Here is a 13,706-nt window from a genome sequence, read left to right as displayed (position 1 = left end):
GATGTCCCACGGCTAATGGAGAAGTCTGGTTCTGTGTTCCTTGAGAGGACAGAACTACAAGCAATGGATGAGTGTGTGATCACGTGGCTTAGAGCCCAATAGAAGAGGCTATTAACCCAAAAACCAAGCACCTCATGGCTGTATCCAGAGGCCAGAGGCTCCCTGGCACTGGGGGAGTCCTGCAGAGGCTGTGTGAGAGCCGTCTATCAGAAACGCTGAGGAAGGAATTGGACCACATAGCCTCTAAGTGGGGCCTTCCAACCCTAGCACTTTGTGATTTTCCTTCAGTGCAGGCCCTTTGGCGGTCATCTAATCATGCAAGCCCTTTTACGCCTCCTCATACATCACCTGTTGATACAGGACTCTCATCAGTTAATATCCGTTTCCCACCTTTTTACTTTCCAAAGTGCAGCCACAGGGGATGACAGCCCATCGACAGGATATCCAGGAGGAAATCCACAGAAAGAGAAAGGGAGGAAAAAGAGGAAGCAATTTGATCTGTGGGTCCTGCCTTTTCCTTGTCATTGTTCAGACAAGCCCAGCTCGTGACTCAGAACAGTGGAACTATTCATGAGCCTCTTTACTCATCAACACATAGCTGTTGACCCTCTCCTCATGCTCAGGGCTCAATGAACGGTGTGAGGGCAGCACTAAAGTCATTAAGAGCTGGTGCTGGCCCTCAGGTAGCTTACGATGAAGAGCCAGAGACAAGTATGTAAAGGACGGAAGCAAAGAAGGGGAAAGGGCAAACTAGGATTGCAGGCAACGTGCAGCAGGTCGGAAAGGAATGGCTCTAATTCTGTGAAGAGAATCGAAGGGTGGAGGGATCCAGTGGAGACCTCACTGGATTCAGGACCAGAAAGGTGGGGTGGAGCAGAAGATGGGCGCTCTAAGCTGGAGCTGTCCCATGTTCAAAGGCATGGTGGCATGAGAATGCCTAGCATCTGAATGTGGAGTAGTCCGATGGAGGGTTGGTGGAGTCTGTGATGGGAACGGGGGCTGGAAAGACAGGTTGGAGCCAAGTTACGGCGTATGGGCTTGATCCTGGGGCATTTGATAGTCAGTGGGGATTTCTGAGCGCAGGAGTGACACGTCCCTGTAGCAGTAGTAAGAAAGGTGAACGAGAGACTTGACTCCAGGAGTCCAGTAAGAGGCAACTGAAAAAGATGCTGGAGCTCTGAATCAGAGCAGCCCAGTGGGAGTGGGAGTCCAGAGATGTCCTGGAGACAGAGTTGACTTCACTATGGGAAGGACCGATGGGCAGGAAGAGGGAGAGGGAAAGAAAGCATGGGAGCCACTGGGGATGGCTCTGGCCATGCTTTTGCAGACGACCATATTCATGCCATAGCCCTGGGAGCCTCTTCAGGCTCTATCTTCCTAACCCTAGAAGAGCCATGGCTGCTCCGACCTTGGAGACCCTGGAAAGTCGCTGGGTTTTCCGTGTCTTAGTAGCTGAGCTACATCAGTTGGCGTTTGGTCACAGCTTTGAGTTGTTCTCAAGTCGTTCTCCCTCAAGAAACAGCCTCATTCTTTCCAACCAGGCTGCAAGCTCCTCAAGGGAGGACCCAGGGCACATGCTGGTCACCTGGCAGGTGTATACCTGTCAAAGCACTGCACTGGTTCGCATGAACCAGTAACCTGACCTCCCCCCCGCCGCCCCCTCCCTGGCAGAGACCTCAACCCTGAGGACCAGATCGTGCTGCTGAAGTCGAGTGCCATTGAGGTCATCATGCTACGTTCCAACCAGTCCTTCACCATGGACGACATGTCCTGGACCTGCGGCAGCCCGGACTACAAGTACCAAGTCAGCGATGTAACCAAAGGTGCGGCTGGGCTCTGCCTCCTCCTGCCCCGGCTCCACCCCTCCCGGGGTCATGGGCCCCACCAGGCACATCAGAGGGAGTGCGGCAGCACCAGGGAGAGAAGGGTGAGGGTCAGGCCGGAGGCGGGGTGGGGTGGGTGCCCACAGCAGCTGGCCGTTCTCTCTCATAGCCGGACACAGCCTGGAACTGATCGAGCCCCTCGTCAAGTTCCAGGTGGGGCTGAAGAAGCTGAACTTGCACGAGGAGGAACACGTGCTGCTCATGGCCATCTGCATTGTCTCCCCAGGTACCTAGCAGTGTGGGGAGCAAGAAGGAGGAAGTCCTGCTGGGGGCCAGCAGGGAGGATTGGAGGGAGAAGTGAGCACAAGGAGAGACCAACAAGGAACCACCCACTTTGCTGGGTCCGCCCGGCCGGTGTGCTGTGTGTCTGTTGACGGTTCCCTCACTACCCTTGGCCTTGCCCTTGCAAGACCATTGGTGATTCATGGGTGGAATTCTGAGGAACCAAATAGATGGGGCATCTCAGGCCACAGACAGTACTCAAGCTCTGCTCTTGTGTGAACTGGACTGACCTCTGCTGACACTTGAGGTCCCCTGGGGATGGGGCACAAAAGCCTGGGGCCTGATAGGAGGTTCTGCTGGCCCGACAGACAGTTTAGCTGCCTGATTTTGGAGGCAGGGTGCTGTGATCCTTGAGCTCTTCTGCCTGTTTGGGGTGGGAAGAGGGAGAGAAGCGAGGAGGGAGGTCTTGTGGTTCTGGGGATGCTGGATTCCTGATGAGGCCTCCACTGGGACTGTGTTCAGAGACCAAGCCAGTGGCCTTTCTCCAGGGATGCTTTCCTGGGCTGGGGGCCCAAGGAAAGGACATGGGCGCCCCTCCTCCTGGCCAGTGAGCATTCACTCATTCATTCGTTCATTCATTCACTCAGCAATGATTTACTGGGCTTCGGGCAGGAACCAGGCACTATGCTGGGCATAGGGACTCAGCGGCAACCAGGACACAGACTTCTCTCCCAGGAAGTGTAGAAAGAGACATGAAACAAATACTTTATTTTAAAAATAAAGAAGTACACGATACATGATGCTACAGAGGGTATAGCAGAAAGTGGGAACCTGATGTCGTCTGGGGCATGGAGGCACGGGGTCATCAGGGATCGCCTTCTTGAGGAACGTCCTTTAAGCTGTTACCTGAAGGGTCAGCAGAGTCAGGCAAAGGTAAGGGAGCTGAGTTCTGCGCAGAAGGAAGACAAATGTGAAGGCTGGAGTGCAGAGAGCATGGCTCATCGGGGTCCTGATGAAAGATGGAGCACAGAGACAGAAGGAGAGAGAATAGGTGGGGACAGGCCCAGATGGCCCGCAGACGGACCTGAGACTTGATCCTAAATGCCACGGGAAGTGGCCGAGGGGCTGGGGAGGACTGTGGTGTCACAGGTCAGCAGCCGTCCAGGAGTGACCTGGGAGGATGCTGAGGCTGGGGGTCTGTCTGTGTGGGCGGGGGGAGGCCGAACGGTGAGGCAGCTGTGGCTCAGAGCTCCTCGCCCGCCCGTCTGCCCACAGACCGTCCCGGGGTGCAGGACGCTGCGCTGGTCGAGGCCATCCAGGACCGCCTGTCCAACACGCTGCAGACCTACATCCGCTGCTGCCACCCACCCCCAGGCAGCCACCTGCTCTACGCCAAGATGATCCAGAAGCTAGCGGACCTGCGTAGCCTGAACGAGGAACACTCCAAGCAGTATCGCTGCCTCTCCTTCCAGCCCGAGTGCAGCATGAAGCTCACGCCCCTCGTGCTCGAGGTGTTTGGCAGCGAGATCTCCTGAGGAGGGCAGCCTGCCCTGGCGCCTGGGCGGGGCTGCCTCTCTGGGGCCGGAGGCTGCCCAGCTCTCCCCACTCCTGGAGTTCAGCCCCTCCTCTCCCACATCCCCTCCCTGCCCAGCCCGTCCTCCCTGCTGCCCAACCTGACACCAGGTCCCCCTTACCTGCAGGCCACGGGCTGCCCCCAGTGCCTCGAGACCTCAGTCATGAGAAATTGCTCTTTATTTGACAAAGAATCTTGAATGGGGGCAGAGGGCAGAGGCTGAAGGTGGGCCCGTGCCAGGGGATACCCCCTCCCACACTACAGAAGTGGCGGCTGGCTGGTGCCGAGGGGACAGGCAGACGGGAGAGACGCAGCCATTCCTCAGGGACAGAGATACCCTCACCTCTACCCAGCTCCAGGCCCACACGCCCAGAGCCTGGTGGGATCACCCTTCCTTCGCCCCACCCACGATAAACACTGACCCGTGACCCACACCTCATCCTGCTGCCGCTCTGTCCTGGGCAGTGTGCCGCGTTGGGGCCTTCTCCCTCTGCCTTCCTACCCTGGCCTGCCCAGGACACTCACTGCCAAGGAAGACCAAAACCAAGGTGACTAAGGTCACAGCCTCCCCTCATCCACCTCTGCTGGCCAAAGGACATTTGCCTAACCCTACGGTGCCCACCTTCTTCCCATCGCCGTGGTAACATTCTCCTCCGGAAGTAGCTGTGGTAAGATGGGATTTCTCCCCATGGCGGGGGCCACTGGCCCAGAACCCGTGTGCTGAGAGGCCAAGGAGGGAAGAGAGCAGGGCCCAGGCAGTGAGGGGACAGGCAAACCCAGCCTGAACGTAAGAGTAGTCGATGGAGGCCACACCCGTCCTGCCGCCAAGCCCACAACTCCTCAGCCTGGAGCTGAGGGGTTGGCCGAGGCGGGGGCTCTCCCTCCATCAATCCACATGGCAGGACTGAATGGCCCCAGGCTTCAGAGAATCGTGGGCACCATCCTCATCCTCACCCTGCCAGTGCCTTACCTCCCCCCCCCCCAGAGAGAGAACCGGCCGCAGGCTCCAGGGCCCTCGCGCAGCGGCCGAGGGCGCTGAAGGGGCCTGATCCTGGGATGGCCAAGCGTGGTGACCCAGAGGCCATCCCACTGTCTGAGCCCCCCAGCAGCCTGGAGAAGCAGGTGCTGCTCTGCTTACCAGCGGGGCCTCATCTTTCCCACCTGGCAGGGTGGGATGGGGGAGAGGAATTTCCAGACCCCCAAAAGCCCAAGCCCTCCCTGCCCACCTAGTTCTGCTTCTAACACTGCTGTCCCCCGAAGGCAGTGCTTCAGCACCCCGGGTGGGGGGACAGCGGGTTGGCCTGGTGGCTGGTCAGTGAGAGCACTGGGGGGGAGTCGGGCGGGGTACTTCCTTATTCCCACCCCCCACCCTGACGTCAAAAGGGACCTGTGAGGCAGGGCGGGGTAGGGCCACCGAACCTCAAACTCCCCGTATGCAGAGCAGCTCAGCAGGTGGGCACTCACAGCCCGTGTACCCGGTTGGGCTTCTCTGGGGCATGGGTGACAGGCATGCCAGAGCAGAGCAGAGAGGGCTCCTCCAGGATCGACAGAGGGTCCTTCAGATCATACTCAAGTTTGGGGAGTTCAGCCGCGCTTGCTTTCTCAGCCAGGAGGAGGTGGTGTCAGCAGGATGCCCCTCTGCCTGCGTCCGCTGTTCCCTGAAGACCCCGGCAGCAAACCAGCTTACCTCCACGACAGCCGCCAGTGTCTGCTGGCCAGTGTTTCTTCATCTGACAGCCACCGTCCCTACTGCGGAACCGTCCTTAGACTCAGTGTGATGTCTGTTAGATGGGGGTGTCTTCAGACTCCATTTGGTACCACATTCTAATATAGCGGGTAGTAGGCGCCACTGATGAAGCGGTATTTATGGGTGATGACCTACGTTGTGAAAATTCTACACGTTAATTACTGTTGTTGTTATTTTACAAATTAGGGAGAGACCCCTGGGATTTGATTTTAGCTGCAGAACACATTGGTCCAGTTGTCAAGTCAGTGGTAGAAAGGGCTTGAAAATCTCTGACCCAGTTCAATCCCCTTGTTAAAGAAAACTGACGCTGAGAAGGTGTGACTCACCCAAGCTCGTGTAACTAGTTCAAAGCAGCCCCAGGACTGGACCCGGACTTTGGACTTAGGGTCCAGTGCTGTTTTCACTACATCATGCTTGAGCTCAGACTCCATGTCCCACGCCCCTTGTGGCTGACCTCATCCCTGGGGGAAGCCCTGGGTTTTAGACAGAGCATGTCCAGATCCCAGATCCCTGCCTTGCTTCCCTGGGTTGTCACCCCACTGACCCATCAGGAGGAGGAGAAGGGACACCTCAGCCTGTGTCTCAATGTGAATCACACCCCAGCCCCAGTGTGGCCTTGGCCGGAGGGGGTCTCTGCCGCAGCTCGGCGTAATGCTGTTGCCTTATCAATAAAGTGCATCTGTCTTTGTACTGTCTTCACCCTCCCGGCGCTCCCCTGGACCTGCCTTCCCCAGGGAACATGACAGGATCCACTGAGAACGCCAGTTCCTCAGCCCTGGGGCCCGTGACAGCTCAGTCTAGTCCCAGAGGGAAGTCCAGCAGCTGGGAAGATGAGAAGAAGTGAGGCTCCCTGGGGCTGAGTTGGGAGACAATGTTATCATCTTTTCTGTTTTAGAATGAGAGAATGTGAAGGTAGACATTCATACATCTCAACCTTTTTAACCTATATTATTGGAAAGCTAGGAAAGTCTGCACCAAAAATGCCCAATAAACGAGATTCTGGGAGATAGGAAAACCCTTCTCTGGCCGACTGGAAGAAGTGGGAGAATCTGAAGGAGGCCAACAGGGAAGCTTGGAACGTACAATAGGTCTGGTTAAATCTGGGAATAAAGCAGCAAAGAAAGCTTTGAAGAGGGCCTCCTGCGTGATTTCCAAAGAGAAAAAAAAGTTTGCCGGAAATTTGTCAAATAAACCAATGAAGAAAGCTCTGCTATGGTAATAAAGATGGTGCATACTTACACAGCACTTACCTGGTGGCAAGTACTGCTGTAAATAAATGCTTTATGCAAACCAGCTTGCTTTATCCTTACAAGGACCCTAGGGAAGATGGACGACTGTTACTCTCATTTCGCAGAGGGGATAATTTGCCCAAAGCCACCGTGGTGGCAAGTGAGAGATAGGGTTTGAACCCTTGGCATCTGGCTCCAGAAGCCATTAATTACCTACTACACTGTACTGCTTCGTATTGAGCTGAATGGGCTGACAAATGACAGCCAGTCATGCCAGCTCTCTATTCAAGTGGATGTAAGGGAGATTCCCATTCCTAAAGTAGGCCTTGGGATAGAGAAATTGGAGGTGCTGGATCCACCAGGGCTGTATTCTCAGGAAGCATTCAGTCACATGTGTTGGGTCCATTTCTGTGTGGCCCTTACCTGAGAACCTCAAGAATAGGAAACCAGGCAGCTGTTGACAAAAACGTGCCTTGTATTTGAAATGCTGTGCCAGTGACTTGGCAAACTTCAAGTGACTCCTGTGAATATATAGGACTCCCAAAGGGCCCCGAGGAACCAATGTACCCCCTCCATTTCCAAAAACAAGGGGGGTTTATGATAAAGGGCAGCTTTCGTTAAACACACAAGCAAAAATAACTAACCAAAGACACACGTGGTCATCTGCAGGGAAAATCACGCAAGGGAAACATAACCAATGTATTTATTTACAATAAGTTGGCCTAGGGACCTGTGGACGTGATTTAATTTTTCAGAAGCATCTGAAAAGATTTCAAACCAAATGTGTCAGTGGGGGAGGGGAGGGGAATAGAAGAATTGGCGGTGGGGCTTGAGGGCCGTTTTGTCAAGAAAAGCGAATGGACTTAGGGAAAGGAAACCAGCAGCTGCATAAACGGACACAGGCTCTGGCAGGGGAAGCGTGAAGACATGTCCTTAGAAACTGTTAGGACTCTTATTTAGCATTTTGATAGATGGTGCAGAGGAACCCAAAATCTCCACGGCCGTGTGTTACAATCAACTTTTCCAGGTAAACAGAGAGGAATGCACCCACTTAGGAGAAAGTGATTTTAAGTTTTCACATTCCAAGTCTTGGGACTACATCTGTGCTGTTCGGTAAGGTAGCTGCATGTGACTATTTACATTAAAATTCAATAAAAGTAAACATTAAGCTCTTCATCTGCACTCACCACATTTTCAGCACTCGATAGCCCCAGGGCTATGGGAATGGACGGTGCAGATACCGAACATTTCCCTCATTGCAGAAAGTTCTATTGGACGGTGTTGGTCTACACAATGCATTCTTATCTGGTCCTATGTTTGGATGGTATGTTGCTGTTGAGCTGTTGGGCAGATGGCCACCAAGCGTTCGACACCATATAGAGGGTATTCAGGGAACATCCTCCCTTTACATCAAGCAATGCTGCAGCGGGACTGCTGTGAACACGTCTGCTCCTCGAAAGGACATAAAGAAGAAACATCTCACACATCGTGAGGTTGATAGGCTCAGAGCTTCAGGTGGCATAAATACGTCAGCTCTGTTCCAGGAAATACTGATTCCTTCAGTTCTGGGGACAAGCAGACAGGGCCTGCCTGGAGCGACCAGATCCCTCAGGTCAGGGTCTCTAGCTTCTACCGGGGCTCCCTGGAAGCTGTCTATGCACCTTGGGTCTGTCTGCCTGCCCCACGGCCCTGCAGGGGACAAGGGTGATGAGTGACATCTGGCACTCCTAGTACGGCCAAAGGGCTGCCTCTTCATGCCAACGAGCATCACTGCGGGCAAGAAGCCTGTGAGGCTCCTGAAGGGGTCTGTGCTCCAACTGACCAAGAAGCACAGCATGAGGTGGGGCAGAGGCTGGGGGTGGTGATGGGGGGTTGTCACTGCTCCAGACAGCTGCTTGGAATCTCTGCACTCAGACATGCCGTATGTGGTATATGAGATAGTGTTGCAGGTCGGGTTCTGGGGAAGCCAACTCTGAAATGTAGATGGGAGTGCAGGAAGTTTACTGGGGAGAGGTCTCAAGCTTGGGTGGCAGGGAAGAAAGTGGGATTGGGTAGAGGGAGCAGGGCTGCCCAGCAATCTCAGCGGAGATCTCAACCAGCCCTTACGGGGAGCTCTGAAACCGGGATGGTCCTTTGGATTGCCCCAAGTTGAGGTGAGGGAGCGGGCTTTTGCATTCGTACATCACCCCGTCCCTGGAGGCAGGCTGTCCCCAGGAAAAGAGTTACGTCTTTTCAGCCAAGGGCAGGTAGGACTGGGGGTTGTTTCTTCACATTTTGTACAACCTGACGCCTTGGGGAGGGACCAGAATGCTGCCAGGCCCTTCTTTTTGGCTCTAGGGAGGGGGGGTAGCCATAGTTCCTGGAGCTCTCTCCAGAGGGGTCGGGGTGGGGGTGGGGGGCGTTCCCAGCCTCTCCCCAGCTCTGGACTGTCTAGTGTGTTTTTTTTTCTCCCGAAGTCATGTTGAGCTTCACCACTAGGTGGTGCTACTGCCCTATAGGGACAGGTTTGGGCCGCTCGCCGGGCCGCTCTCCCCCACTCCCTCCTCCCTCTACATCCTGCTCCTGCTTTTATAACTCTGTGAAGGTGCCTGGCCTGCTGTGCCTGGGGCCTCTGAGCACCTTCCCTGCTGGTCCCACGTTCCCTCTGAGGTCCAGCTTGGTTGTGCAGTGCTTGTAGTGTCTCCAAGCACAAGTGTCTCCAAGTGTCACACTGAGCCCAGTGCTGTGGACACAGCGAAGAATAGGACAGTCGCTGCCCCCCAAAAAGGTACAGTCCGGGGGGAGAAGACAGACCTGAAAACAGGCCATCACCAAGCAGCAGAAGCAGAAGCTGAACGCTTAATGGCATAAACTGCTGGGTCCCTGTCCTGGCTCTCCCACTTGCTACCTTGTGTGACCTTGTGCAAGCGAGTTAATACTTTTGAGCCTCAGAATCTTCATCTATACAATGGCAACAATAATAGTACCTACTCCTAGGTTCGTTGTTGTGATATAACCTGTGTAAATCACTTTTCACAGTACCTGTGCTGCCAGCATCACCATTATGTTGCAGAGTGAAAGGGTGGTCAAATAAGTTTTCATTGCAAGTTAACATTGCTCCAGTCCGCTGACCACTGGTCCTTGCTAGGCTCTCTGGACTGGTTCCAGGGGGATCTCTTTGTCCCCCCATGCAGATCTCAGCCTCTGGAGCTATGAGCCCCTGCTCCGTGAATATCTACAGGGGCGGGGGGAAGGCGTCATTGCTCCATGTGGCCACCAGGAGGCAGGTGTGCGACTTCATAAGCTAAATAGGCCCGAATTGAAACAGCCCGGCTGGAGAGAAAAGTGTGGGAAAGAGATGGGAAGGTAGAGACAGAAACACGGGGAACTCTAGTTAATACTCTCTCCGGCTTCTTTCAATTATGGTCTTTCTTTGCCAGCTTCACTGCCTCAATGACCACCACCACCGACTTCCCTGCACACACGTTACTGACCCATAACTAACGTCAGTATTCGCTGGACGGAAGTGGTTCCTGTCCAGAGAGGGGGAAATCAAGATAAGCCTCAAGAATCAGGTTTGCCCCGTGTATTTTTTGTGTCACAGTTTCTATTCGTTTACCCTGGCGTTCTCTGGACCCATGTTCCCTTGGCGAGGTGCACAGCCAACATGATGCCGCCTGTCTGCCGCTCCAGGAAAACGTGTCACTGTCCAGACTGTGGGACTCGAGCCACGGCCACGTCCAACCACTTGCAGCTCTGACCGTGCACTCGGCGGGCTGCTTCTACACCAGCCCTTCTCAAACGTTTTGTTCTTTGGACCCCTATTTGGACTATTAAAAATAAAGAACCCCCCAACCAAAGAGCTTTTGTTTATGTGGGTTATATCCATCGATATTAACCAGATTAGGAACTTAAATTGAGAAGAATTTTAAATACTCAATAAATTTTAAAAAAAACCATAATGAATCTAAGTTAACATAAATAATACAATTTTTATTAAAGGTAACAAAACAAATTTAGTGACAAGAAGGTATTGTTTGACAGTTTTGCAAATCTCTTTGATGTCTGGCTTCATAGAAGGCAGCTAGATTCTCAAAACTGGTTCTGCATTCCATCTGTTAGGGTATCACACACGATGGAAACCTTGGGAGACTCCTCTGTACACAAGTGAGAGAATGAGAGTTAAAAAGGCAAACGATGATGGGGCTTCCCTGGTGGCACAGTGGTTGGGAGTCTGCCTACCAATGCAGGGGACGTGGGTTCGCGCCTTGGTCTGGGGAGATCCCACATGCTGCGGAGCAACTGGGCCCGTGAGCCACAATTACTGAGCCTGCGCGTCTTTAGCCTGTGCTCCGCAACAAGAGAGGCCGCGATAGTGAGTGGCCCCCGCTCGCCGCAACTAGGGAAAGCCCTCGCACAGAAACGAAGACCAAACACAGCCAAAAATCAATTAATTAATTAATTTAAAAAGGCAAATGATGTCTTAGTATTATTATGAAAGTAGCTTTGACCTTGCAAAGCCCCTGAATGGGGCTCAGGGATCCACAGGGGTCCCCAGCCTACACTCTGAGACCCACCATGCACACTTTTCTAGGCCTTGTTTCCTCAGCCAGACATGCCCCACCCTGTTCTCCATCCCCCAGTTTTCTCAACTCAGCAAACCCCTGCTGATCCTTCAATTTCCAGCTCAGGTTCATCTCTTGCACGGATTCTTCCCTGAACTTCACAATGCCGTACCCTCCCTTGCCCCATCTGGGTAGAACGGTGCGCCCACTCTATGGTAGAATGAAGTGTACATTGTTGTGTGTTTTAAATTTCTGGTTTGCCTTTGGGGCTCCCTACCAGACTGGAACAAAGGAGGGATTCCATAAATGTAGCTGAATAAATACATGTATGAACGAATGAGGATGAGGCAATGTGCCGCCCACTTCTGTCAGCATCTAAAAGATCTGATCTTCACAATAGATGTCAAATTAAAAAAAAAATTCTGCTTGGGTTCCTGCTGGAAGATGAAATGCAAACAGACTTATGCAAATTTCAGCACCTTCCCCTGAACTTTGGAAACTGAGAAGTTAAGTCCCTGTGGCTTCAGAACCCACATGCTAACTACCTCTCCCTACAGCACCTGCCGTATCTCCCTCATTCTGCATGTGGAGGGTTGGGTTTTTGGTCCAAAATGCAGAATTTAGCATTTAGCGCTATTCATATCTATCTGATTTGATTTCGCCCACATTTTAGCCTGCTCAAATCTTTAGCATCTTCATTTTGTCATCCAACATTCTGACCATCCCTCCTGGCCTTGCATCTTCCAAAACTTTGCTCCGCAGACCATGTACAGAGCTGGCTAAGACAGAGGCAAGACGATGCCTTCTTGCAGGTTGACACTAGCGCACTGACCAGACTTGGGATCAGGGTCCCTACCAGAGGGACTTGACTTGGGTTCAGTTGTTCAAGACCTCACTGGGAGAAAGGGAAGGGGTGGGTAATGAGATTGAGTCTTGGGGAGGCGAGTGGATGCCTTGCAAACACCCAGGCATCCACGGGAATTTGGGAAATTTGGCAATGCTCCCACAACCCTTCCCTCTCCAGGACTCAACAGTCTTACCCCAAGTCTGAACAGATTCTTATAGAATTAGACCAGATCTGAACCAAGGCTCAGGGATCCAGGGATACCTGATATAGGGGATGCAGGAAGGGGTGGATCAAGTATCAAATTCCAAGCTGGATTGTTCTGCAAATACTGTCTGAGCTGGACTCGGGGAAGAAAGACACAGTCTCCTCCATAGATTCTGGTTGCTGAGAGGGGAAGGTGGCGAGCAGAACTCTCCGGAGGCATCCGTACCTCCTCGGTGAGAAATGGAGAAGTCACGTGCAGCCCAGCCTGGCAGCCCTTATTTAGCTCAGCGGGGTCTCCCCATTGTCCCCTCCACTTGCACTCAGACTCCCACAGGGCATCTGGAAAGGCCCTTGCCACCCTGACCCAACCCCATCTAATTACAAATCCTGTGAACATCTGTGGCAGCCAGCGTGGGGCAAGGGCAAGGTGAGGTGAAGTGAGTGCAGGGGCCCCAACAGTGTCTGCACCTGGCTCCTGTTTCGCTGTTTGTCTCCCAGGAGGGCCAGGTAGAACAAGCAGCCCATCACGAAAGGCTCAGCCACCGGGGCCAGCCCAGCCTGGGTGCGGAGGGCCATAAGCAACCGGGTTCAGAGTGTCAGGGAACCCCCTCCCCGCTGTCCCCTTTGTTGCCCCCAGACCCGCAGATTTAAATGTCTCCCCCTCTCCCACCCTGGAGCCCTAGGAGAGCAGCAGGGAGGAGACGGTGAAACAGCCCTGGGTGATAAAGTGGGGATGGGGAGAAGTGATAAAGCGGATGGGAAAGAAGCCAGCCCCACTTCCTCTCCGATAGGGACCCCGCCCCGAGGGGCTCCTGCCTTCTGCTGTGTTCACAGGAAGGCCTTGAGGTGGCGGAGGAGTGGATGGGAGGGGAGCAAAGGGAACATTGTCAGTGGGCAGGATGCCAGTAGACTTGGGAGAGGACCGTTCAGTTGGTTGTTGGTTCCTTCGCCTGCAGCCCACCGCGGGCCTGCAGGGGCTGGGCTGTGGGCACAGAGACAGAGGGAGCCCAGGTGCTCCCTCACACAGCGCCCTGCCCACGCTGCACCACTCCCAGCCTTGAGGGAAGCAGCCACAGGGGTGAAGGATGAATCCTGATCCCACCTGTCACTAGCTGTGTAACTTGGCGGCAATGACGTGAGCCCTCTGGGCCTCGGTTTCCCCACCTATGAACAGGGTCTTTGTGCAGCGAATGGGAGGAAGCTTGCAGGGCCTCCTCTAGGGGAGCAGGTGAGAATAGCAGAAGCTGCAACGAGGGGGGAGCAGGATTTGAACTACCTGCCGGACTGCTGGCAGCTGGACTTGCTCTGTCTCTGCTACAGAGCAAAGATACTAGTTGCGCTCACTTGGGAGGTGTTGCGAAAAGTAAATAAGTGAACACACAGCATTTAGACTTGGGTCTGGTTGCAGTAAGTGCTTGGTGACTCTCAGCCTTGGTTATTAAAACTTTCATCACTCT

The 13,706-nt window shown here is 53.8% G+C and overlaps 1 protein-coding gene across 3 annotated transcripts in view; it reads left to right on the top strand.

Annotated features, from left to right (window-relative positions):
- The window catches only part of VDR (vitamin D receptor), a 56,551-nt gene extending 49,833 nt beyond the window's left edge, over window positions 1-6,718 (top strand). For all 3 annotated transcript variants that reach the window (XM_067696325.1, XM_067696323.1, XM_067696324.1), the window contains 3 exons: window positions 1,672-1,823; window positions 1,993-2,109; window positions 3,381-6,718. In XM_067696325.1, coding sequence (XP_067552426.1) covers window positions 1,672-1,823; window positions 1,993-2,109; window positions 3,381-3,640 — 529 coding nt within the window. In that variant the 3' untranslated portion in view covers window positions 3,641-6,718. The remainder of the gene's footprint in view (window positions 1-1,671; window positions 1,824-1,992; window positions 2,110-3,380) is intronic.
- Window positions 6,719-13,706: the final 6,988 nt, after the last annotated feature.

Source organism: Pseudorca crassidens, chromosome 11 (genome assembly GCF_039906515.1).
Source record: "Pseudorca crassidens isolate mPseCra1 chromosome 11, mPseCra1.hap1, whole genome shotgun sequence".
Lineage (NCBI taxonomy): Eukaryota > Metazoa > Chordata > Mammalia > Artiodactyla > Delphinidae > Pseudorca > Pseudorca crassidens.
This window is presented reverse-complemented; position numbering and strand designations above follow the sequence as displayed.